Source organism: Colobus angolensis, unplaced genomic scaffold (assembly GCF_000951035.1).
Source record: "Colobus angolensis palliatus isolate OR3802 unplaced genomic scaffold, Cang.pa_1.0 Scaffold179, whole genome shotgun sequence".
NCBI lineage: Eukaryota > Metazoa > Chordata > Mammalia > Primates > Cercopithecidae > Colobus > Colobus angolensis.
The window spans coordinates 4,965,159-4,988,143 of record NW_012114921.1 but is presented as its reverse complement, the minus strand read 5'-3'; the positions used below and the strand labels follow the sequence as shown (position 1 = coordinate 4,988,143).

General features: G+C 39.9%; 1 protein-coding gene across 2 annotated transcripts in view; it reads right to left on the bottom strand.

The window, feature by feature from the left end:
- Positions 1 to 22,985, bottom strand: part of NARS2 (asparaginyl-tRNA synthetase 2, mitochondrial (putative)) — a 139,097-nt gene that overhangs the window by 3,043 nt on the left and 113,069 nt on the right. For both annotated transcript variants that reach the window (XM_011938906.1, XM_011938907.1), the window contains exons 12-13: positions 4,313 to 4,410; positions 2,026 to 2,052 (exon numbers count right to left, since the gene is read on the bottom strand). In XM_011938906.1, coding sequence (XP_011794296.1) covers positions 2,026 to 2,052; positions 4,313 to 4,410 — 125 coding nt within the window. The remainder of the gene's footprint in view (positions 1 to 2,025; positions 2,053 to 4,312; positions 4,411 to 22,985) is intronic.

The following is a 22,985-nucleotide window of genomic DNA, read 5'->3' as shown; positions in this document are numbered from 1 at the left end:
GCTGGGGTGCAGTTTGTATTTAGCTTGTTTTGTTTTCTTTGAGACGGACTTTTGCTCTTGCTGCCCAGGCTGGAATGCAATGGTGCAATCTTGGCTTACTGAAACCTCCACCTCCCAGGTTCAAGAGTTTCTCCTGTCTGAGCCTCCCGAGTAGCTGGGAATACAGGCACCTGTCACCACGCCCAGCTAATTTTTGTATTTTTAGTAGAGATAGGGTTTTACCATGTTGGTCAGGCTGGTCTCGAACTCCTGACCTCAAGTGATCCACCTGCCTAGGCCTCCCAAAGTGCTGGGATTACAGCTGTGAGCCACTGTGTGTTTAGCTTTTTTTAAGGCTAGTTTTTACAAACTATAACATGCATAAGCTTGCTCAATTATCAGGCTTATCTACCTAACAGCAAGACTCAGAAGAAAGAACGAAAGGGGGTAGGAAACCAGCATTTACTAAGCTTCCACTATATGTAGATACTTAACCTGTATTGTTTCATCTACACAATAACTCTGTGAAAGAGATAATATCATTCCATTTTACAGCCAAAAAACCAAGACTCAGAGAGATTAAGTATACATAAGGTCATTACTGGTTAATATAAGGCATTCAAAGGCCATCACCTGAAGCCAATTTTAGATTTTTTTTCATCTCTGAAACCTATCTCCTTCCAAACCAAAAGGCAAGGGTGTAGGTAACTTGCCCCTTCCTCTTCCTGAGGACAGCAAAAGGATTAATAATATTGTTGATATTACTATACCAAGATCCTGAAGGAGTGCTAATATAGAAATATAAATAAAAATTTATATATATTGAAAAGTACTTGAAGAAAAAGTCTTCATAAGGAAAACCAAAACAACTTTGAGGAAGTGAATGTATGAGTACAGACACGTGGTCCTCCCTAAGCAGCTCAGATTTCTATAGTTTGTGGAGACATTAGGGATCACTTAGCTCAAGCCCCTAATTTCACACAAAAAGAAATTGCAGCATAATGGTAAAGAGGAAAGAATTTTTTAAAAATTCATCAATTTATTTTTTGAGACGGAGTCTCGCTCTGTTACCCAGGTTGGAGCACAGTGGCACGATCTTGGCTCATTGTAACCTCTGCCTCCTGGGTTCAAGCAATTCTCCTGCCTCAGCCTCCCGAATAGGTGGGATTACAGGCATGCACCACCATGCTCAGCTAGTATTTGCATTTTTAGTAGAGACAGGGTTTCACCATGTTGGCCAGGCTTGTCTGGAACTCCTGACCTCAAGTGATCCACCGACCCTGGCCTCCCAAAGTGTTGGGATTACAGGCGTGAGCCACCACGCCCAGCCGAGCCAAGGATTTTGATTCAGAGAGACCAAGTCCCATCTCCATCCCTCAAACTGTGTGATCTTGGCTAAATTAGTTAATATCTCTGGGCCTCAAGCCTAGGGGGTAATAAGAAGGGGGTTAATAATAGTACCTAATTCACAGGGTGACAGGATGATTACATGAGATAATATACATTTTTTTTTTTTGAGATGAAGTCTCGCTCCTGTCCCCCAGGCTGGAGTGCAATTGTGTGATCTCGGGTCACTGCAACCTCCGGGTTCAATCGATTCTCCTGCCTCAGCCTCCCAAGTAGCTGGGATTACAGGTGCCTGCCACCATGCCTGGCTAATTTTTGTATTTTCAGTAGAAACAGGGTTTCACCATGTTGACCAGGCTGGTCTTGAACTCCTGACTTCAGGTGATCCACCCGTCTTGGCCTCCCAAACTGCTGGGATTATAGGCATGAGCCACCAAGCCCGGCCAATATACATAAAATTTTTAACATAATTATCTGACACACAATAAGTAGTAAGGAAATGAGAGCTATTATTACTATTTTTCAAGAACCCAAAGGAAGTAAGTAATCTTCTGAGCCCCCAACCCCTTCCCTGACCTAAGAACAGTTAAGCTCACTGTTTTTCACACTCTTTCACCAGGTCTTGGGGATACAAGTAAAAACGCTTCTAGGCAACAGACAAGCAGCTAGAGTAAGAATTATTAGGGGCCACATTCTTACCATTGGTAGACTTCTGTAAGTCCTGATCTGTTAAAGGAAAATAAAATTCTTTCAGGGAATGGCAATAAGATAAATATTAACCACTAAACATTTATTCTGGGTGTGTGTAAAGACCTCTTTATAAAGAAGTAGATGACAAAGCCTCTGCTCTCAAGTAATACTCAATATAGTTGAGGAGCTGAAACTATAAGTTAACCAATAGCACAAAATGTTATCAAATAAATAGTTTAGACAATAAATGTTATAGAAAGAAAATATGATCCAGAGTCCAAAGGAAGGGATTCACCTGAGATGAGTTTATTATCCTGTGACATAAGAAAAGCACTACTTTTAGGCAGGATGCAGTGGCTCCTGCCTGTAATCCCAGCACTTTGGGAGGCCAAGGTGGGAGGATCACTTGAGAACAGGAGTTCCAGACCAGCCTGGCCAACATGGTGAAACCCCATCTCTACTAGAAATACAAAAATTAGCTGGGTGTGGTGGTGTGTGCCTAGTTCCAGCTACTTGGGAAGCTGAGGTAGAAGGATTGCTTGAACCTAGGAGGCAGAAGTTGAGCCGAGATAGTGCCACTGCACTCCAGCCTGGGCAACAGAGTGAGACTCCAAAAAACAAAAAAAAAAAAAAAAAAAAAAAGAAAGAAGAGAAAAGAAAAAAAAAAAGAAAAGCACTATTATTACTAGTTAAGGTTGTTGGGAGGCACACACAGACGAGGGACACATAGACAAAACTTTTGTTCTTCAACATTAAAACAGTAATATAGATTCTGAGGCTGCCTTTATAATATGGTTGCAAATTGATTCTGGTTTGAGAACTATTAATAAAATTTAAAATTCTTAGTGCTAATTGAAATTCAACTCAGCCCTTTAAAAACGTGTTTTGGACTACAGTGATCTAATGTGACCAGGAATATGAAAAATTCAAATACACAAAAATACAGAAAACATGAAGAACAGCCACAGACAAATCCCTGAAATAGGGAATCATATATATCCACTTCATTAAGAAAGATACATGTAGCTATTATCAGGTATTAGGTAAACATTTAATGTTATGAGGAAAGGTTTCCTGGAGGAAGGAAGCAAGCAAAGAAAACAGACCAATCAATCTTTCAACAGATGAGGTTTCTTGCCATGTGTGATTTGTATTGTGCTTTTTAAAAAACATAGAGAATACTCAGATTCTTTCCAACTAGAGTCTGACCTTCAGTTCCACAGCTTTCTCAGGACTTTTTTAACACTGTAATAGTAGTAAGGAGTTAGTCATCTAATGAATACAGTCTTCCTCAAACCTATGTATCCCCTTTCTTTTGGATCCTAACCCAGTAGAGCAGTTCAGATGTGTGGGGTAACAAAACTAAGTTACCCAAGATTCTTACATATAGGTTGGGACCTTGACAAAGCATCAACTTTTAATGCATTTTCCCCATTAGGAAAAGAAGGCCTCACAAATGGCTAACAGAGTATTTTCAAACAATTATGGCTTTTCCAGGTTACTATGAAACCCAGTACTATCTGGAGAGAATGAGGCATACAGACATAGTAAAAGCTGTTTTTTTTTTTTTTTTTTTTTTTTTTAAAGTCTGGCAGTACTTTTACTAAAGTAGAAATCATGGAAAACAGGTACGGTTAGTTCAGGCAGTCATTATGGCATAGACATGTATATGCAGGAGCGGCAGTTCAATTAGAAACACAATTCCTTACTCCCCCCCACCCCGAAACATTCTCTATGTGTTTACAGATTTATTTCCCAGTTCTCAAACAGCAACTTAAATTAAACTTAATCAAATAGCTAAATCAAGACCCCTACATAGAAGAGAATCTGAGGAAGTGAAATGTGCTTATTCTAAATGCTATCTGACTAGTTTTCTTTCCCCAACTTCATCCTCTCCCTGGCTCAGAGTCTGTCTTTATGTCTCTATAGAAGTCTGCCAATCATAATTGAGAGTAAATAAAGAATACAGATAAGATAAAAATGTAGGACAAGCTTTAAGGGGGAACTCTCTCTTCTCATTTTATTATTAACTTTTTAAAAAGCTACTTTCCATAGGGAAAGGTATGTAAATATAGTGGGCAAATATCACTGTGGGTTTTTCACATAAGAGTTCCATTCCTGAAGAAAGGGAAGCTCAGAGATAAATTAAAAACTTGCTCAAGGACACAGAGAATCTGAGATCCAGTTCTGTCAGGCACTGAGGCCCAGGGTCTTCACTCTGTTACTATGCAATGACCACCTTTGAGCGCCTTATGCTCAGTTTTTAAATTGTGTTTCTTTTAGGTCTGACCAATACCTGGCTAAGCGCTCCTCTAAGAAATGGCATCGTTCTTCTCTGAGGCCTCCTCCAAAGAGTTCCCCAACTCCAGGAACCAGAAGATCAACAGCAGCAACCTAGGAAAAAAAAAATTATTAGCATTATATTTTCAGGTGATTCCAACAGTCAGTTTCTGAAGCAAGTAAACGTTTAACATTTTGGCAATGCCTAATTAATTACCTAGCAGAATCTTACTGACTACATAAAAATTACAGGTGGACAATTTCCTCTCTCTTGCACCATTTGTGTGGTATACTTAACAAAAATGTATTTTCTTCATAAATGTGACAGAAATGTTAATTATAAAAATGTGGAAAGTGTTAAAAATTATGAAACATTAAAAAATCACCTATCACCACCAGAAACAATTACATTTTTATGGATTTCCTTTCATATTTTTTCCCTTATTATACATTTAAAAAGTATAATTACAGATAAAAACTTACCACTTGTCTTACCTAATAAACAAACTAATATTTTTCCTATATTAGTAAAAATACTTCACTTTATGTTTTAATAGCTTTAATGTTTAATAGTTTGTTGATTGGAATTATAATTTTTTAACTGCTTTCCTTTTTAGTTGAACATTTAAGGTGTATTTTTGTCTGTTTTCTCTTTTTTTTTGAGACGAAGTCTTGCTCTGTCGCCCAGGCTGGAGTGCAGTGGCCGGATCTCAGTTCACTGCAATCTCCACCTCCTGGGTTTACGCCATTCTCCTGACTCAGCCTCCAGAGTAGCTGGGACTACAGGCGGCCGCCACCTCGCCCGGCTAGTTTTTTGTATTTTAGTAGAGACGGGGTTTCACCGTGTTAGCCAGGATGGTCTCGATCTCCTGACCTCGTGATCCGCCCGTCTCGGCCTCCCAAAGTGCTGGGATTACAGGCTTGAGCCACCGCGCCCGGCCTGTTTTCTCTTATAACGTGGCAATGAAGAGTTTAATTTGTAGTACTGATATTAGGACATATAAAATAAATTCTGATTATTAATCAAAGAAGTACAAAATTAAAAGAACAAGATAACATTCTGGAGTTATCAAATGGAGATGATGGCCGGGCACAGTAGCTCATGCCTGTAATCCTAGCACTTTGGGAGGCTCAGGTGAGCAGACTGCCTGAGCTCAGAAGTTCGAGACCACCTTGTGGGCAACATGGTGCAACCCCCATCTCTACTAAAACACAAAAAATTAACTGGGCTTGGTGATGCATGTCTGTAATCCCAGCTACTTGGGAGGTCGAGGTGGGAGAATTGCTTGAACCCAGGAGGTGGAGGTTGCAGTGACCCAAGATTGCACTACTGCACTCTAGCCTGGACCACAGAGCGAGACTCTGTCTCAAAAAAAAAAAAAAAAAAAGTTATAAGAAGACAATATATCTGCAAAACTAAGTCTGAAAGACAAAATATAGGCAAATAAGAAATAAGATAAACAATACAGATAACAGAATGGATAAACCAATACACTCATATAACTGATACAACCTTTCTGGTCAGCAATTTGGCAAGAGATAACCAAATGCCTGAAAAATGCAATACGTTTTGACTCAGCAAGCAGTTCAAGGAACCTATCCTAAGAAAATCAGAGATGCAAAAAAAGATTAACATGCAGGATGTCTGGCATTACTTATGACAAAAGGTTCAAATGTACATCAACAGACTATCAGATAAATTTTAGACATGGATAGAAAAAAGACTATCATCTACATAATGAGATGTTATGTTGCTACTGTGATGAGATTACAGGTATTTTAGAATTGTTTTCCTCTTTTATTTGTATTTTCTTACAAAATTAGTAATATTTAATTTTTCAGGCTGGGTGCAGTGGCTCATGTCTGTAATCCCAACACTTTGGGAGGTCAAGGTGGGCGGATCACCTGAGGTCAGGAGTTTGAGACTAGCCTGGCCAACCTAGTGAAACCCCCTCTCTGCCAAAAATACAAAAATGAGCCAGGCACAGTGGCCCATGCCTGTAGTCCCAGCTGTTCGAGAGGCATGAGGAATTGCTTGAACCCGTGAGGCAGAGGTTGCAGTGAGCCAAGATCATGCCACTGTACTCCAGCCTGGATGACAGAGTGAGATTTTGTCTGCCCCCCAAAAAAATAATTAAAAAAAAATTTTTTTAATGTTTATTTGTGGCTGGGCATAGTGGCATGTGCTTGTAGTCCTGGCTACTTAGGAAGCTGAGGTGGGAAGACTGCTTGAGGCCAGGAATTCGAGACCAGCATGGACAACACAGCAAGACTCTGTCCCTACAAAATAATTTTAAAATGTTTATTTGCAGCTGGGTGTGGTGATGCATGACTGTGGTCCCAGCTACTTGTCAAGCTGAGGCAGGAAGATCACTTGAGCCCAGGAGTTCGAAGTTGCAGTGAATCATGATCATACCACCTGTACTCTAGTCTAGGTGACCGGCAAGACCTTGCCTCAAAAAAAAAAAAACAAAATTGTTATCTGTATTATTTTGTGACTTTCCTGTCTTTTGGACAGGTAGACATTTTTAAGCCCAAGAACCTGAAGGCGCAAAACTAAGATTTAGTGTAACAAATGAAAAATGAGGAATCTATAAAACACATTTTAATCTTTAAATGTCACATTACTTTATAAACATTTTTAAAACTTTACCTCACTTTGCCATTAAGCTATCCCCTTCCCAGTTTTGATTTAGAAACTTTTGATTGAGATATACTCTACGAATAATCAACATTAATAAAGAATAATTCAAGAATCTGCCCCCAATGCTGTACACCTTATCCTCATTACTATCATTAAAGAGAAAAACATTAGCTCTGATCCTCATCACTAGGCTGAATCAGAATGAGCGAGAACAGCTACACAATTAATATGGCTGAGCTCTAATCAGGACCCTGCAGTTATTCTTTCTGTCCTCAGAGCAAGGAGAAAGTCTGGTATCTTTATTTCCTCGTGTCTTGCTTTGAGATATGGCTAAACTATGACAGGAGTTGAGAGACACGTGGTAAAAATTTTGTTCTTTTCTTACCTTCAATCCAGAATGTTAAATTTAGAATTATAGGCAATCAACTTTGGAAGAGAATAGTCAACCAGTGGCTCTCTGGCCTCTGCTTGAAAATATTTAAAGCCTAAGAAACAGTAGCCTTGAAACAGAGCATTCCATCCTTGTTTAGCTCTAAAATTAACTCAAAATGGATTAAAGATTTAAATATAAGATCTGAAATCATAAAACTACTAGAAATAAATATAGGCCAGGCGCGGTGGCTCACGCCTGTAATCCCAGCACTTTGGGAGGCCGAGGCGGGTGGATCACAAGGTCAGGAGATCAAGACCATCCTGGCGAACACGGTGAAACTCTGTTTCTACTAAAAATACAAAAAATTAGCCGGGCGTGGTGGCAGGCGCCTGTAGTCCCAGCTACTCGAGAGGCTGATGCAGGAGAATGGTGTGAACCCAGGAGGTGGAGGTTGCAGCGAGCCGAGATAGTGCCACTGCACTCCAGCCTGGGCGACAGAGCCAGACTTTGTCTCAAAAAAAAAAAAAAGAAAAATGGAGAAAAAGTTCTATGACATTGGTCTGGGCAATGATTTCTTTTTGGAGATGACTCCAAAAGCAGACAACCAAAGCAAAACCAGACAAATGAGATGGTATCAAACTAAAAAGCTTCTGCACAGCAAAAGAAACAATTAACAAAGTGAAGAGACAACTCAAAGAATGGGAGAAAATATTTGCAAACCATACATCTTATAAGGGGTTAATACCCAAAATATATAAGAAAATATATAAGGAACTCATACAACTCAACAAGAAAATAACGTGATTTAAAAAAGGTAAAGGAATCTGAACAGACATTTCTTAAAAAAAAAAAAAAAAGAAAAAAGAGAAAAAAAAAACCACACAAATGACTAATAAGTACAAGAAAAAATGCTCAACATCACTAATTATTAAGAAAATGAAAATTAAAACCACACTGAGCTATCACTTCACACCTGTTAGGTTTTTTTTTTTTTCCTTCCTACATTTATTTTTTATTTTTATTTTTTGAGACGGAGTCTTGCTCTGTCCCCCAGGCTGGAGTGCAGTGGGCGATCTCGGCTCACTGCAAGCTCTGCCTCCTGGGTTTACGCCATTCTCCTGCCTCAGCCTCCCAAGTAGCTGGGACTACAGGCGCCCGCCACCACACCTGGCTAAGTTTTTTGTATTTTTAGTAGAGACAGGGTTTCACCATGTTAGCCAGGATGGTCTCGATCTCCTGACCTCGTGATCCGCCCGTCTTGGCCTCCCAAAGTGCTGGGATTACAGGCGTGAGCCACCACGCCTGGCATCTACATTTATATTTTTAAATAGAGATGGGGTCTCGCTATGTTGCTTAGGCTGGACTTGAACTCCTGGGTTCAGGCGATCTCCTGCCTCAGCCTCCTGAGTAGCTGGGATTACAGGCACATGCCACCACCACACCCAGTTTTGAATGGCTTTTATAAAAAGATGAAAAATAAGTTTGGAGAGAAAAGGAACTCTTACACGCTGCTGGTGGGAATGTAAATTAGTACAGCCATTATGAGAAACGGTATGGAAGTTCCTCAAAAACCTAAAAACAGAACATACACCTCAGCAATCCCACTTCTGGGTATATATATCCAAAGGAATAGAAATCAGTATGTCGGTGGTGATATCTGCACTCTAATGTTCACTGCAGCATTATCCACAATAGTAAAGATACGGAAACAACCTAGGTGCCCAACAACAAATGAATGGACAAATATTGTAATGGACAATAAAATACTATTTATACATGATAAAATACTATTCAGCCTTAAGAAGGGGGGTAAATCCAGTCACTTGTGACACATGGATGAATCCAGACGATATTGTGCTAAGTGAAATATGCCAACCACAGAAAGACAAATACCACATGATTTCACTTATATGTGGAAACTAATAAGCTGAACAAACAGAAATAGATAAAAGAATGATGGTTACCAAAGGCTGGAGCGGGAAGGAAGGGAATGAAGAGTTGCTGATCAAAGGGTACAAAGTTTCAGATAGACAGAGGAATGAGTTATTAATCAAAAGGTGCAAAATTTCAGGCAGAAGAATAGATTATGAGATTTATTACATACGAGGTGACTATAGTCAACAATATGTACTATATATTTTAAAATAACTAAGTGTAAGTTTCAAATGTCTCACCATAAAAATGATAGGTAAGTCAGGTGAAGGATGTGCTAATTAGTTTGATTTAATCATACCACATTGTATACACATATCAAAACAGTATGTTATACCCCATAACGTTAGAGTGTTGCTTATACCCACTATATACATGAAACAATTACTTGTCAGAACAAGACAAAAGAAAAACAAACAAAAAAAGAAGGGATAGGCATATTCAAAATCTATCACTTTTAAGGTTTCAAAATAGGAGTGATTCCATGGGACAAGGGTGGGTAGTAATCACTTTTTTTTTTTTTGAGATGGAGTCTCGCTCTGTAGCGCAGGCTGCAGTGCAGTGGCTCACTGCAACCTCCGCCTCAGCCTCCCGAGTAGCTGGGATTACAGGCACGTGCCACCGTGCCCAGCTAATTTTTGTATTTTTAGTAGAGACAGGGTTTCACCATTTTGGCCATGTTGGTCTTGAACTCCTGACCTCATGATCCGCCCACCACATCCTCCCAAAAGTGCTGGGATTACAGGTGTGAGCCACTGCGCCTTGCAGTAATCACTTTTGATACTGTGAGTACACGTAAAGCTTAAAGCCAAGGCTAGAAAGGTCTACTGCCTCAAAAAGATACTGGAGAATCAGAGACTATGGAATAACCAGAAGAAGGTAGTCCAGATGAGGCTGGTGGCCAGTGATGAGGAAAATGAGGCAATCCTTGGTAAGATGTTCTGCTTTCTCTGTAGTTCATGAGCATCAAATGAGAGATGTACTTGTTGCTGGATCTTGCTGCTAAGACAAATAAAACAAACAAAAGCCCTCTGGGGCTTTTTGCATGCAGATCTAAATCATGTTAATTTTGGCTATTAATTCTTTTAACGCTATGTTGAGAGGAATATAAAAGACTCATATTTATCTTTGATTATAAACTTCCTTTAATATTTGAGCTTAGGAGAGAATTTACTGTGTAATCACACTGACTTTAGACTTTTCTGTCTGGCTTTTATTTATCTGGAATATCTGCAGTTGCATAGTTATAGTTGTGTAACTGGAAGTTTCTAAACCTTTTGAGTCACCTTAAATTTTTTCTTTTTTTTTTGAGATGGAGTCTCGCTCCGTCACCTAGGCAGGAGTGCAGAGGCGTGATCTCTGCTCACTGCAAGCTCTGCCTCCCGGGTTCACGCTATTTTCCTGCCTCAGTCTCCCGAGTAGCTGGGACTACAGGCACCCACCACCACGCCGGCTAATTTTTTGTATTTTTAGTAGAGACAGGGTTTCACCGTGTTAGCCAGGATGGTCTCGATCTCCTAACCTCATGATTCGCCCGCCTTGGCCTCCCAAAGTGCTGGGATTACAGCCTTGAGATACTGTGCCCAGCCCAGTCACCTTAAAAATCTTATGCCATGGTAGGATAGCTACAGAAAAAAAAAAAAAAAAAAAAATTTCTCCCAAACTTGCCTTCCTAATTTCCAGTGTACCTAACTGGTTATGCACAACTATTGCTCTACTTGCTATTATAAAATTAAGGTGATAGTGGTTGTATTAGTCAGGATAGGCTAGGCTGAGCTATAGTCACAAACAACCCCAGAAGCTTACAATCAGGTTTCTCAATCTCAGCATTAAAAACATTTTTAACCAGATACTTCTTTGTTGTGGAGGCCTGAACTGTGCACTGTGGGATATTTAGCAGCATAACTGGCCAGTGGTACTCCCCTAGTTGTGACAACCAAAAACATCTCCAGACATTGCCAAATTGGTGAAGAAGGAGGGGAACGTAATACTCCCTGGTTGAGAACCACTAGTTTAAAACAATGAATGACTTTTTAAAAACATATGCCACATGTCCATCCTGGTCTAAAACTGATAGAATAATCTCTTTCTAGGGTACTGTTGGTCTTGGGGCAGACAGGCAAAAGAGCATGGATGACTATGTACTCAAAGCATTTGTACAGAAGCAACGTATGTATGTCACTTCTCACATTCCTTGACCAATGCAAGTCATATAACTCAGGTCACATAAATGGGACAGGGAAGCATAATTCCCACTGGGAGAGAAGCAGAAACTATATGTGCACATACAACAGTTTTCCATGTTGCTTTTTCCTCATCTACGTGGACTCTTAAACTTCCACCCTCCCAAACAATCCTTCAATGTTAATTAGAATTAAAGGCAGAACAGTAGTTCCCATATTTTCTTCCTCTGTACTCTGGGAGATAAACTAATCAGTATGAAAGAACTTATCAAAACAGGCTATTTTCACTGAATAAAAATTTTAGAAGACATCTGGATAGAGTCCCACATCACTATTATATTTTTACTTGGTACTAATTTTGTGGTATGCAGGAGGAACACATTTCATCTTTGTTCTTTCTTTGCTTACATGGTCTGAAAATTCACATTCTCTCCCGTGAGTCAATTTCCTATGTTTCCTTGACAAGAGTGCAAGTTGCTTCCCCTAAGATATCTGTACCTTCTGAGCAAAGCATTTCTTTGCAATGCCTCATAATTATTTTAGGACCAAATGGTACTATTTCTTTTTCAACAAGGTCAGGTGAACCTCTGAAGAAAAGCCCACAAAAGCCTTGTGTTTTTTTTTCCCCCCGAGACTGAGTTTCACTCTGTCGCCTGGGCTGGAATGCAGTGGTGTGATCTCAGCTCACTGCAACCTCCGCCTCTCAGGTTCAAGTGATTCTCCTGCCAAGGCCTCCCAAGCAGCTGGGATTACAGGTGTGTCCCACCATGCCTGGCTAATTTCTGTAGCCAGTTTTGTAGGTAATTTTTGTAGTAGAGATGGGGTTTCACCATGTTGGGCAGGCAGGCCTCTAACTCCTGACCTCAAGTGATCTGCCCACCTGGGCCTCCAAAGTGCTGCGATTACAGGCGTGAGCCACTGTGTCCAGCCCTCGTTGTCTTTTCTTCCTCCACATAACATTCTTCTTTTCTCTTTTACTTCAGGTTTAGTTTCCCTTACACCATATCAGATTCTAATACTTCCTGTTTTTCTTTTATAACTATATCCTCTTACCTAGCTAAAGATTCTGCACCCTCTCTGAGAAGTTATAATACAGCAGAATATTCTTCAATTACAAATAAAGACACATTTTGAACATACAGAGTGTACTTTCTTCGGGTATATCAAAAATACTGCATTCTCTAGAGATCACTAGAACAATTCCCTCAAATTTTCATATTTTTTAGTTAGGATTGAAATTCCAGGTAGAATTCTTCTCCTTGCATCTCCCCCTGGTAACGACTGGGCTAGTTACTAGAAAAACTACCTATTTCTCCTGGGTTCTACTAGAGATAAAAGGTACATAAAGATATAATACAAACACACAGGCCATTACACAAATTTTTTGGAGAAGTAATGACGAAAACTTGATTGTGTGTTTCCCAAGTTACTGGCAGGCGGTTAAGAGTGCAAGTAGGTTGGAAACAAGAAAGTTGGCATTTGCTGGTGATGACAACTTGCCTTTATGAGCTGGCAGGTCTGTGGTTTATGGGAGGCTGAGACTGGCTTAAAGAGCCAAGGACAATAAAGACATGAGGAATTAACTTTGATTAGGGAAAGTGGGGAGGGTTCATCAATAAATAAAAAGTGCTGTAGTAGAGATCAGATTTTATCATAGCTAACCATAAAGCATTAGGTGCTACAAGAAAAATACAGATAAAGTAGTACGAATAATCATATAGCCCATGATCACTATCAAAAGCATAGATATTGACTGTCTACTAATGGTTCTTCCAGCCAATTCTAGTGTGCTTTTAGAGTACTGCAAAGGTGACTCTGAAATTGAGCCACTGTCAACACCCACTTTCTGCCCATTTGGCTGTTGCATGCCAGGCTCTCCAAATAGGTGGACTCTACAGCACATCTTAAGCAAGTTGAAGCAGATCATCTTTGCCCTGGGAGATGAGCTGCAAGCTTTTGAACATCCTGTTAGGAAGTATCCATATCTTAATTAGATGACCAAACACATACTTATTTATTCCTGTTTCATCTATGATTCTTTTTTTTTAATTAAAAAATATTTAAAAACATTTTTTTTGAGATGGAGTCTCACTCTGTTGCCAGGCTGGAGTGTAGTGGTGCGATCTCAGCTCACTGCAACCTCCGCCTTCCATGTTCAAGCGATTCTCCTGCCTCAGCCTCCCAAGTAGCTGGGATTACAGGTGTGTGCCACCACGCCCAGTTAATTTTTTATATTTTTAGTAGAGATGGGGTTTTACCATGTTGGCCAGGCTGGTCTCGATCTCTTGACCTTGTGATCCACCCGCCTCGGCCTCCTGAAGTGCTGGGATTACAGGCGTAAGCCACCGTGCCTGGCTGATTTTTTTTTTTTTTTGGAGACAGGGTCTCACTCTGCCACTCAGGTTGGAGTGCAGTGGTATGAGTGTGGCTCAATGCCACCTTGACCTGCCAGGCTAAAGCAATCCTCCTAACTCAGCCTCTCTGAGTAGCGAGGATTACAGGCGCAGGTCACCACACCAGGCTATTTTATTTTTTTTGTACAGATAGGGTCTCAATTTGTTGCTCACACTGGTCTCAAACTCCTAGGCTCAAGTGATCTTCCTGCTTCTACCTTCCAAAGTGCTGGGATGACAGGCATGAGTCACCACGCCCAGCTCTATGATTATTTCTAAGCAACACAGATGATAAATAATGGCATAGGAACCCTCAAAATAATTCAGCCTTCCTATATTACTCTTTTTCTTGGAACTTCAATTAACCACAGCCAAAAATCAGCCATGAACTTGAATTTTTAAGTCCTTCTCAACGGACAATCATCTGTACTTTATGGAAAAAGATATGGTTCAAAGAGAAAGGAAAGTAGGACCAGAAAATACATAGTATATCTGTAGGTCTGGTGGTTACTGGGAGTAATGAGTTATATAATGAACAGGAACCAGAACTAAATCTACCATTAAGGAATTCACTGTTGCACTGCAAAACTTCTTCCAAGTTGACCAAATCTGAGCACTTTTGCAACCAAAAATCTCTATTGTTTCTATGCATCACTGGGAGATTTGAACTAAGTAGGACTTTAACTCTGCTGACCTTTTACTTTCCTACACAGGTAACAATGGAGACTACAGATCATTTTCCCAAGCTTTCCCTAATTCCTCTATTCCTTAACAAAACCAATTCCACTTTGGGAACATCTTGTAGGCCCAGAATGCTCTCTGACACATCTTCCTCCACTTAGTATGAGTTTTGATTCTGCTTAAGTCACACAGCTGCAGTGGCATGCTGTCTAGAAATAGTTTATGTTGGTAGTCAAGCTGAACAAACCCTGATTTCTATTTATGACATTCCCTTCTGACTCTTTGATTCCAATCAATGCACTGAAAATAAAACTCAGACCCTGAATAAGAAAAAAAACACAGGCTAGATAGGAACAAGGCTTACAATGCATAACCTTGACAATACATACGTAATGCTAAAGTTGAAAGAGGGAGAAAGTTTAATGTCCCTTCCTCTGCTACCTCTCTTCCCACCTATCTCAGTATTTTTAAATACTGATGAAAACCACAAATTGAACGCCTCCTTATTCAGTTTCTCACAGACTGTTACTAACAATGGGGCAAGGTTATACACTAGTATCAGAAGAAAAAGAATGTTCCACAAATCATAGGAAACATGTTTGTGGTTTTTGCTGTAACTGATGAAGATACATAGTATTTTGGCCCTAAAAACAAACTAGGTACAATTAGAAAAGAGGACTTTCCAGATGTGATGGTGAAGAGATGCAGATGGGCTGTGGGCAATAATGACTGAAAATGGACTTTGGCTACTATAATGGCTAGCCAGTTTTACTACTGCTGCTGTCTAAAAGAGGCAAAAGTCTTACATTTTGCAAAGATACTACCAATGGTTTCAAAGGAATGGAATTCTTACCTTGCTCCCAAACATGTATTCCCTTTCCCTCATGGTCAAGACAGATTTACCACATTACTTCCTTCCTTAGGGAGCTCTAAATTTCAAGTGAACCAGAAGAAAACATCAGTTGAGAACTTCACAAAGGTTCACGTATGAGTTCCTCCACTTGAGAGAAGACAACATTTCTGTAAACAGCACCACTCTACTTTTTATAATTAAAGTACGACCCATGGGAATCACTTGTGACTCCTCTCTCTTCCTTTTCTTTCTAGTTTATTTCATAGACTGATACGGTTTGGATATTTGTGCCCTCTCAATTTCATGTGGAAATGTGACCCCCCAATGTTGGAAGTAGCGCCTGGGGTGGGGGTAGGCTCCTCATGAATGGCATTGTGCCATTCCCATGGTAATGGGCTCTTGCTCTATTAGTTCACATGAGAGCTGGTTGTTTAAAACAGACTGACATCTCTTCCCTTCTTTCTTGCTCTCTGTTTTGCCATGTGACATGCCTATTCCCTCTTTGCCTTTTTGTCCTGAGTAAAAGCTTCCTAAGGCCACACCAGAAGCTAAGATGTTGATGCCATTCTCGTATAGTCTACAGAACCATGAGCCAAATAAAGCTCTTTGTTTTATAAATTACCAAGTCTCAGGTTTTCTTTTTCTTTTTTTTTTTAGACACAGTCTCATTCTGTCCCCTGGGCTGGAGTGCAGTGGTGTGATCTCGGCTCACCGCAACCTCCACTTCCTGGGTTCAAGCGATTCTCCTGCCTCAGCCTCCCAAGTAGCTGGGATTACAGGCACCCGTCACTACACCCAGCTTATTTTTTGTATTTTCAGTAGAGATGGGTTTTCACCATGTTGGCCAGGCTGGTCTCAAACTCCTGACCTTGTGATTCGCTTGCCTTGGCCTCCCAAAGTGCTGGGATTAGAAGCCTGAGCCACCGTGCCCTGCCAGTCTCAGGTATTTTTTTATAGCCACCGTGCCCTGCCAGTCTCAGGTATTTTTTTAATAGCAATTTAGAGCAACTCTATTTTACTAAAATGGACTAACACAGAGACCACTGTTTATTCCTTCAGTATGTTTTAGTTTCACTTCTTCCTCTGCATTTTCACTGTTGAGATTATAAGCAAAAGTCCCATAACTATGTTACTTGTCTTTAATTTCCCCCTTCTCCAATCCATCCTGTATGTCAGGTTAATTTTTTCATCTTGCCATTATCTTAAAAGACATACAATGCCTCTCTATTGTTTACTGGATAAAGCCCAAGCTATCTTGAACACTCCAGTCTCTCCATAATTGTTTCTATCTTGTCTAGCCATCTTTATCACCCAATAATTCCTTACTCCATTATTTTTATACACAGAATTTTAATTTTTAAAGTAATTTTATAAACATTTGTTCATGTGATTTCCACAACAAACCCATGATGACACAAGTGTGTAATTCCCTTTTAAAGTAAACTTCTTTAAGTATAACGTATGTGTAGAAAGTACACAAATAACTAGCATATAGTTCTATAAATTTTCACAAACACACCATGAAGCACCATACGGATCAATAAATTGAACAGTAGTAGTACCCCAAAAAAGTCCTCCTAAGGTGTTTTTTTAGTTACTACCCCTACCAAAAGTAACCTCTTTCCTGACCTCTACCACCAGAGGGTGGTTCTGTCAATTTTTGAACTTTCTAGAAATAGTATCATACAGTATATACTATTCTGTGTCTGGCTTCTTTTACTCAAAGTACATTTGTGAGATTCATTATGGTGATACATGCAGCAATAGTTTGTTTATTGGCAGTTCTCTTCATTGGTGTATCTGCTGGTTCGAGGCTCCAGCAGTTTTGATGTAGGTCAGTTTATTAACTCCAGCCCAGGAAAATGCATGACACACCTCTTGGTTGAGTACTTATTCTCACTGCTGAATAGTGTCCCATTACATAAATATGCTACAATCTAGTTATTTATTCTACCATTCTTGGTTTAGTTTTTCCCCCATTTTCAACCTATTACAAACAGTGTTGCTGTGAATAGTTCCGTACATATTTTAGGGCATTTATGTACATATTTTGAGAGAAACAGCTGGATCATAGAATATGGATATATTCAGCTTGAGTAGATATTGCCTAATAGTTTCCAAAGTGATTGCACCAAATTATACTTCTACCAGCAGCACAGGAGAGTTGTATTCCTAACATTGTCACCAACAGCTGGAATCACAGGCTTTTTCATCTTATCCATTCTAGCTGGTACATAGTGGTGTCTTTCCGTTATTTTAATTTGCATTTCCCTATCAACAAATGAGATTGACTATGATCCCCTGAGAATACTGAGGACAAGAAAGATCAAGTGGTATATCCAGGAACAAAACCCAAGTTTCTTGGCTGTAAGTCCACAGCTCTTCCTGCCAACCCACACAAACTCTTCACTCCCAGGAAGATAAAGATTCTAATGAAGCTGCCATACATGCTGTATTTCTGCCTTCCTAAAACACAGCTATATACTTTTCATATATTACTTGATTTAATCCTCACAACTCCATAAAATAGTATGGTCTCATTTTTATAGATCAGGAAATTAAGACACAAAGAGATTAGGTGGCATATTTAAGATCACACAGTTTAAAATTCAGAGTTGGGACTTGAACCCAAGAGTGTCTAATTCTATAGCCACTAGACTTTCCTTCATGCCATGTTGCTACCATTCACAAAATTAAAGATGCTTTTTAGTTTCCCAGAAAATTCACAGCAGATCAACTCACTACTCACTACTCGTCGACAGTGTGTCTTAAACTTTGTTGGATTTGATTCATTAATCCATTCATCCATCCACCACGTGGATACTAGGTGTCCACATGCCCCAGGTATTACACTAGGAATACAATGATGAGTGAAAAAGAAGTTGATACGGTTTGGCTCGGTGTTCCTACCCAAATCTCATCTTGAATTGTACGTCCATAATTCCCACTTGTGGGAGGGAGCTGGTGGGAGATAACTGAATCATGGGGACACTTTCCCCTATACTGTTCTCGTGGTAGTGAATCAGTCTAAGGAGATCTGATGGTGGGTTTTTTTTTTTTTTTTTTTTTGAGATGGAGTCTCGCTCTGTTGCCCAGGCTGGACTGCAGTGGTGTGATCTCAGCTCACTGCAACCCTGCCTCCTGGGTTCAAGCAATTCTCCTGTCTCAGCCTCCCGAGTAGCTGGGACTACAGGTGCCTGCCATGCCCACCTAATTTTTGTATTTTTAGTAGAGATGGGGTTTCACCTTGTTGGTCAGGCTGGTCTCGAACTCCTGACCTCAGGTAATCCACCAGCCTTGGCCTCCCAAAGTGCTGGGATTATAGGCATGAGTCACTGTTTTGGCCAATCTGATGGTTTTCTTGCTGTTGTTGTTTTTTAGACACAGTTTCGCTCTTGTTGCCCAGGCTGGAGCACAATGATGCAATCTCGGCTCACTGCAACCTCTTCCTCCAAGGTTCAAGCGATTCTCCTGCCTCAGCCTCCTGAGTAGCTGGGATTACAGGTGTGCATCACCACGCCCGGCTAATTTTGTATTTTCAGTAGAGACAGGGTTTCTCCATGTTGGTCAGGCTGGTATTGAACCCCCTACCTCAGATGATCTGCCCGCCTCGGCCTCCCAAAGTGCTGGGATTACAGGTGTGAGCCACCACGGCCAGATGATCTGATAGTTTTATAAGGGGTTTCTGCTTTCACTTCTCTCTCATTATCTCTTGCCGCTGCCATGTAAGAAGTGCCTTTCACTTTCTGCCATGATTTTGAGGCCTCCCCAGCCATGTGGAACTGTGTTTAATGTGTCCATTAAACCTCTTTTTCTTTCCAGTCTTGGGTATGTCTTTATCAGCAGCATGAAAATGGACTAATACAGAAGTCCTCATGTCTTTTGACATAGAGGAAAATGTCATTAATTAGTCATGCACATAGATGTAAAATTACAACTGTTAAAGGTTATAATGGATTAAGAGTTAGTATCTCTGGGTGTGAAACTTAACATGGTAAGACTGTAGCACCTAATGGGGGCCTCTGACTCAGACTAGAGGGTCAGGAAAGGTTTCTCTGAGGAAATGGTGATTGAGAATAAATATCAATAAGTAAAATTATTTAGATGAAGAAGACTGTTCTAGATTGAAGGAACAATATATGCAAAGAGTCTGAGGTGACAGAAAGCACTGCATGTCTGAAGACACAGAAGAAGGGTGGTGTTAGGAGAGAACAAAGTGGAGCCCCACAGTACAACAGACCAGAGAAGGAGATGCAGCCACATTCTACTGGGCATTGTAGGTGACATAAAGGATTTTGGCTTTTATCCTAGGAGCAAAGGGAGGCCACTGAATGGCTTTAAGAAGAGCGACAACATGATTGGGTTAACTTTTTTTTTTAAATGGAGATAGAGTCTCATTATGTTGTCCAGGCTGGTCTGGAACTCCTGGGATCAAGTGATCTATGCACCTCAGGCTCCCAAAGTGCAGGGATTACATGCATGAGCCACTGTGCCCAGCCAGGATTTACATTTCCTAAAAACTCACACTAAAATGGGGAGAACTGATTCAGAAGAGAAAGAATAGATATATGAAGATCAGTTAGGACGCTACTAAAGTAGTCTAGGCAATATCTTAAACTGAAAAGGTAAAAGAGGAAATGAAGAGAAATGAATGGATATGAGAGATATTTAGGAGTGCAAAGCTGACAGAACTTAGTCAATGGAGGAAATGAGAAAGGAAGACTTCTGAGATGACTCAGGTATCTGGCATGTACAATTAGACGAATACAGAATACTAAAAGAAGATCAAATCTGCTGGGAGGAGAGGAGAAATCATAGGTTCAGTTTTGGATGTGTTGCATCTGAGATGCCTTTGAGATATGTAAATGGCAGTCAATGAGGTAGTAGGATATACAGTCAGCCCTCTGTATTCAGAGGTTCTGCATTTGTGGATTCAACCAATAGCAGATTTAAAATATTCAGGAAAAACAAATCAATGGTTGCATCTGTACTTACCATGTACAGGTTTTTTCTTGCCATTATTTCCCTAAACAATACAGTATAATAACTATTTACATAGCATTTACATTGTATTAGGTATTATAAGTAACCTATAAATTATTTAAAGTATACAGGAGGATGTGCATAGGTTATATGCATACCATATCATTTTACATAAGGGACTCAGTATCCTTGAATTTTGGTATCTGAGAGGGGGCCAGTGGGTAGAGTGTCCTGGAACCAATCCCTGAGGATACTGAGGGATGAATGTATATGAGTCTACAGCTCAGAGAATAAGTCTGGATTAGAGATAAAAACTTCTGACAGAATCAACAGTAAGCAATAGATACAGATGATATAACATGAGGGAAAAAAAGACCACCAAGGACTGGGCCTTCAGGAATTCCAACATCTAATGAATAGATAGAAATGGATAAATCTGTACAGGAGACTAAGAAAGAATAAATGCTGAGAAAGGAGAAAAACAGGGATAATGTGATGTCATAGAAGTCAAGGGAGGAGAGGGTTATAAGAATAACAAAGTCATTAATAATGCTGATTAGCACTGACAGGTCAAGTAAAATAAAGACTTAAAAGTCTGCTGGATTTAATAATATGAAGATCATTACTGATCCTAATAAGAGCTACTTCAATGGTGTGATGGGGTAGAATCCACAATGAAGTAGGAGTATAGAATGAGTGGGAGAAGCTATGGTGTTAAAAAAAAAAAAAAAAAATTCAATACCTATCCTAAAGTTGTTAAGTTTTGTTTAAGAAGCAAAACTTTCACGCCTGTAATCCAAGCACTTTGGGAGGCCAAAGCGGATGGATTGTCTGAGCGCAACACTGTGAAATCCCGTCTCTACTGAAAAAACAAAATTAGCCAGGGGTGGTGGCGTGCATCTGCAGTCCCACCTACTTGGGAGGCTGAGGCAGGAGAACTGCTTGAACCCAGGAGACAGAGGTTGCAATGAGCCGAGATCATGCCACTGCTCTCCAGCCTGGGCGACAGAGCGAGACTCTGTCTTTAAAAAAAAAAAAAAGAAAAAAGAAAAGAAAGCAAGCAAAACTTATTAAGAGAACACAGAACACAGACACAATGCTACAGTTTTGCTAATTCTTTAAATGCAATAAAAATCCAAAAAAAGGAAGGCTCAAAGTAGCTGGGTAACCCAGGAAAGTCTTTATAGAGAAGGAAAGTCTTAAGCAGAGTACTTAAGTGCAAAATTGAGTGACTGAAAGATGCTCAATCGAGGGAAATTAAATGAGAAAAATACATGGTGTGTGTGTTGGGAGGGGGAGCTGGAACTGGGATAGGCTGGAGTGATGAAAAAAAGCCAAGAGATACAGTCTTCTGTTTTGTAATAAAGGCTCAATACTGAATTATTTGGGACTAGATAATCTAGGTCCTAAAGTCTCCTTTTTGCTGCCAACCTGGGGGCCAATTACACTAGAGGGCTGGTAGAAAAAAGAGAATATAAGAATCATAAATCAATTGTGTTGCTCACTAGTTTTGGATGATTCTGTGTGAAAGGTGAGGATGAGTAAAATAAGTGGTTAAAAGGTAATTTTGTATTATTTGTGATTTTTAGGCAGTTGGAAGAAGTGGAAAAGAACACAGACTTTATAAAACCAAATCTGTAGTCTAGGAAAAAAATACGTATTTTAAAAATACAGACTTTAGAGCTAGAGGGAATCAGGTGTGAATACTAACTACTTACTACCTATGTAGCTTTGGAAATGCAATTAATCTCTGCATTCCAGTTTTTCACTTATAAAATGGGGAAACAAGCTTCTTAGCAAAGTTGTTTCTGGATTTAGAGATGAGATGGTAGTGCTTGATTCCTAAGCATCTAGTAAACAGTGGCTAATACAGTTGTATTAATACTATATGAGAAAACAGGAAATACAGTCAAACAGATAACCTTGTATACCTAAGAGAGGGACATTTTGTTTACTGGTGGGCCTTAATCTACATTTTTTGTAAGTATTTATCCACAAGTTAGTGAAAAGCATCAGACAGTAAAGTGTAGTTTTTGGGCCTATTTTGAAATCAATATAATCTGTCTCATAGACTTTTAAAACTAATAATATTATATATGTAACTATTCATTAAGTATTTAGAAAGTTAAAATATATTCTTACTTTATATTATTGCCAACTTTAAACTTTAATTATTTGTTTTTCAGATAAGGGGCTCCCTCTGTCGCCCAGGCTAGAGCACAGTAACACCGTTATGGCTCACTGAAGCCTCGAGTAATTCTCTCACCTCATCCTCTTGAGTAGACAGGACTACAGGTGAACGCCACTACTCCTGGCTAATTTATTTTTTGTTGAGACAGGGTATTTCTATGTTGACCAAGCTGGTCTTGAATCCCTGGTCTCAGCAATTTTCCCACCTTGGACTACCAAAGTGCTGGGATTACAAATGTGAGCCACCATACCAGGTCATGTTATAGCTAATTTTGTAAAAACCAAAAGAATAAAAAAGGCAGGCCAGGTGCAGTGGCTCATACCTGTAATCTAAGCACTTTGGGAGGCTGAGGTGGGCAGATTACCTGAGGTCAGGAGTTTGAGACCAGCCTGGCCAACACAGTGAAACCCTGTCTCTACTAAAAAGACAAAAATTTGCTGGGTGTGGCGGCACACG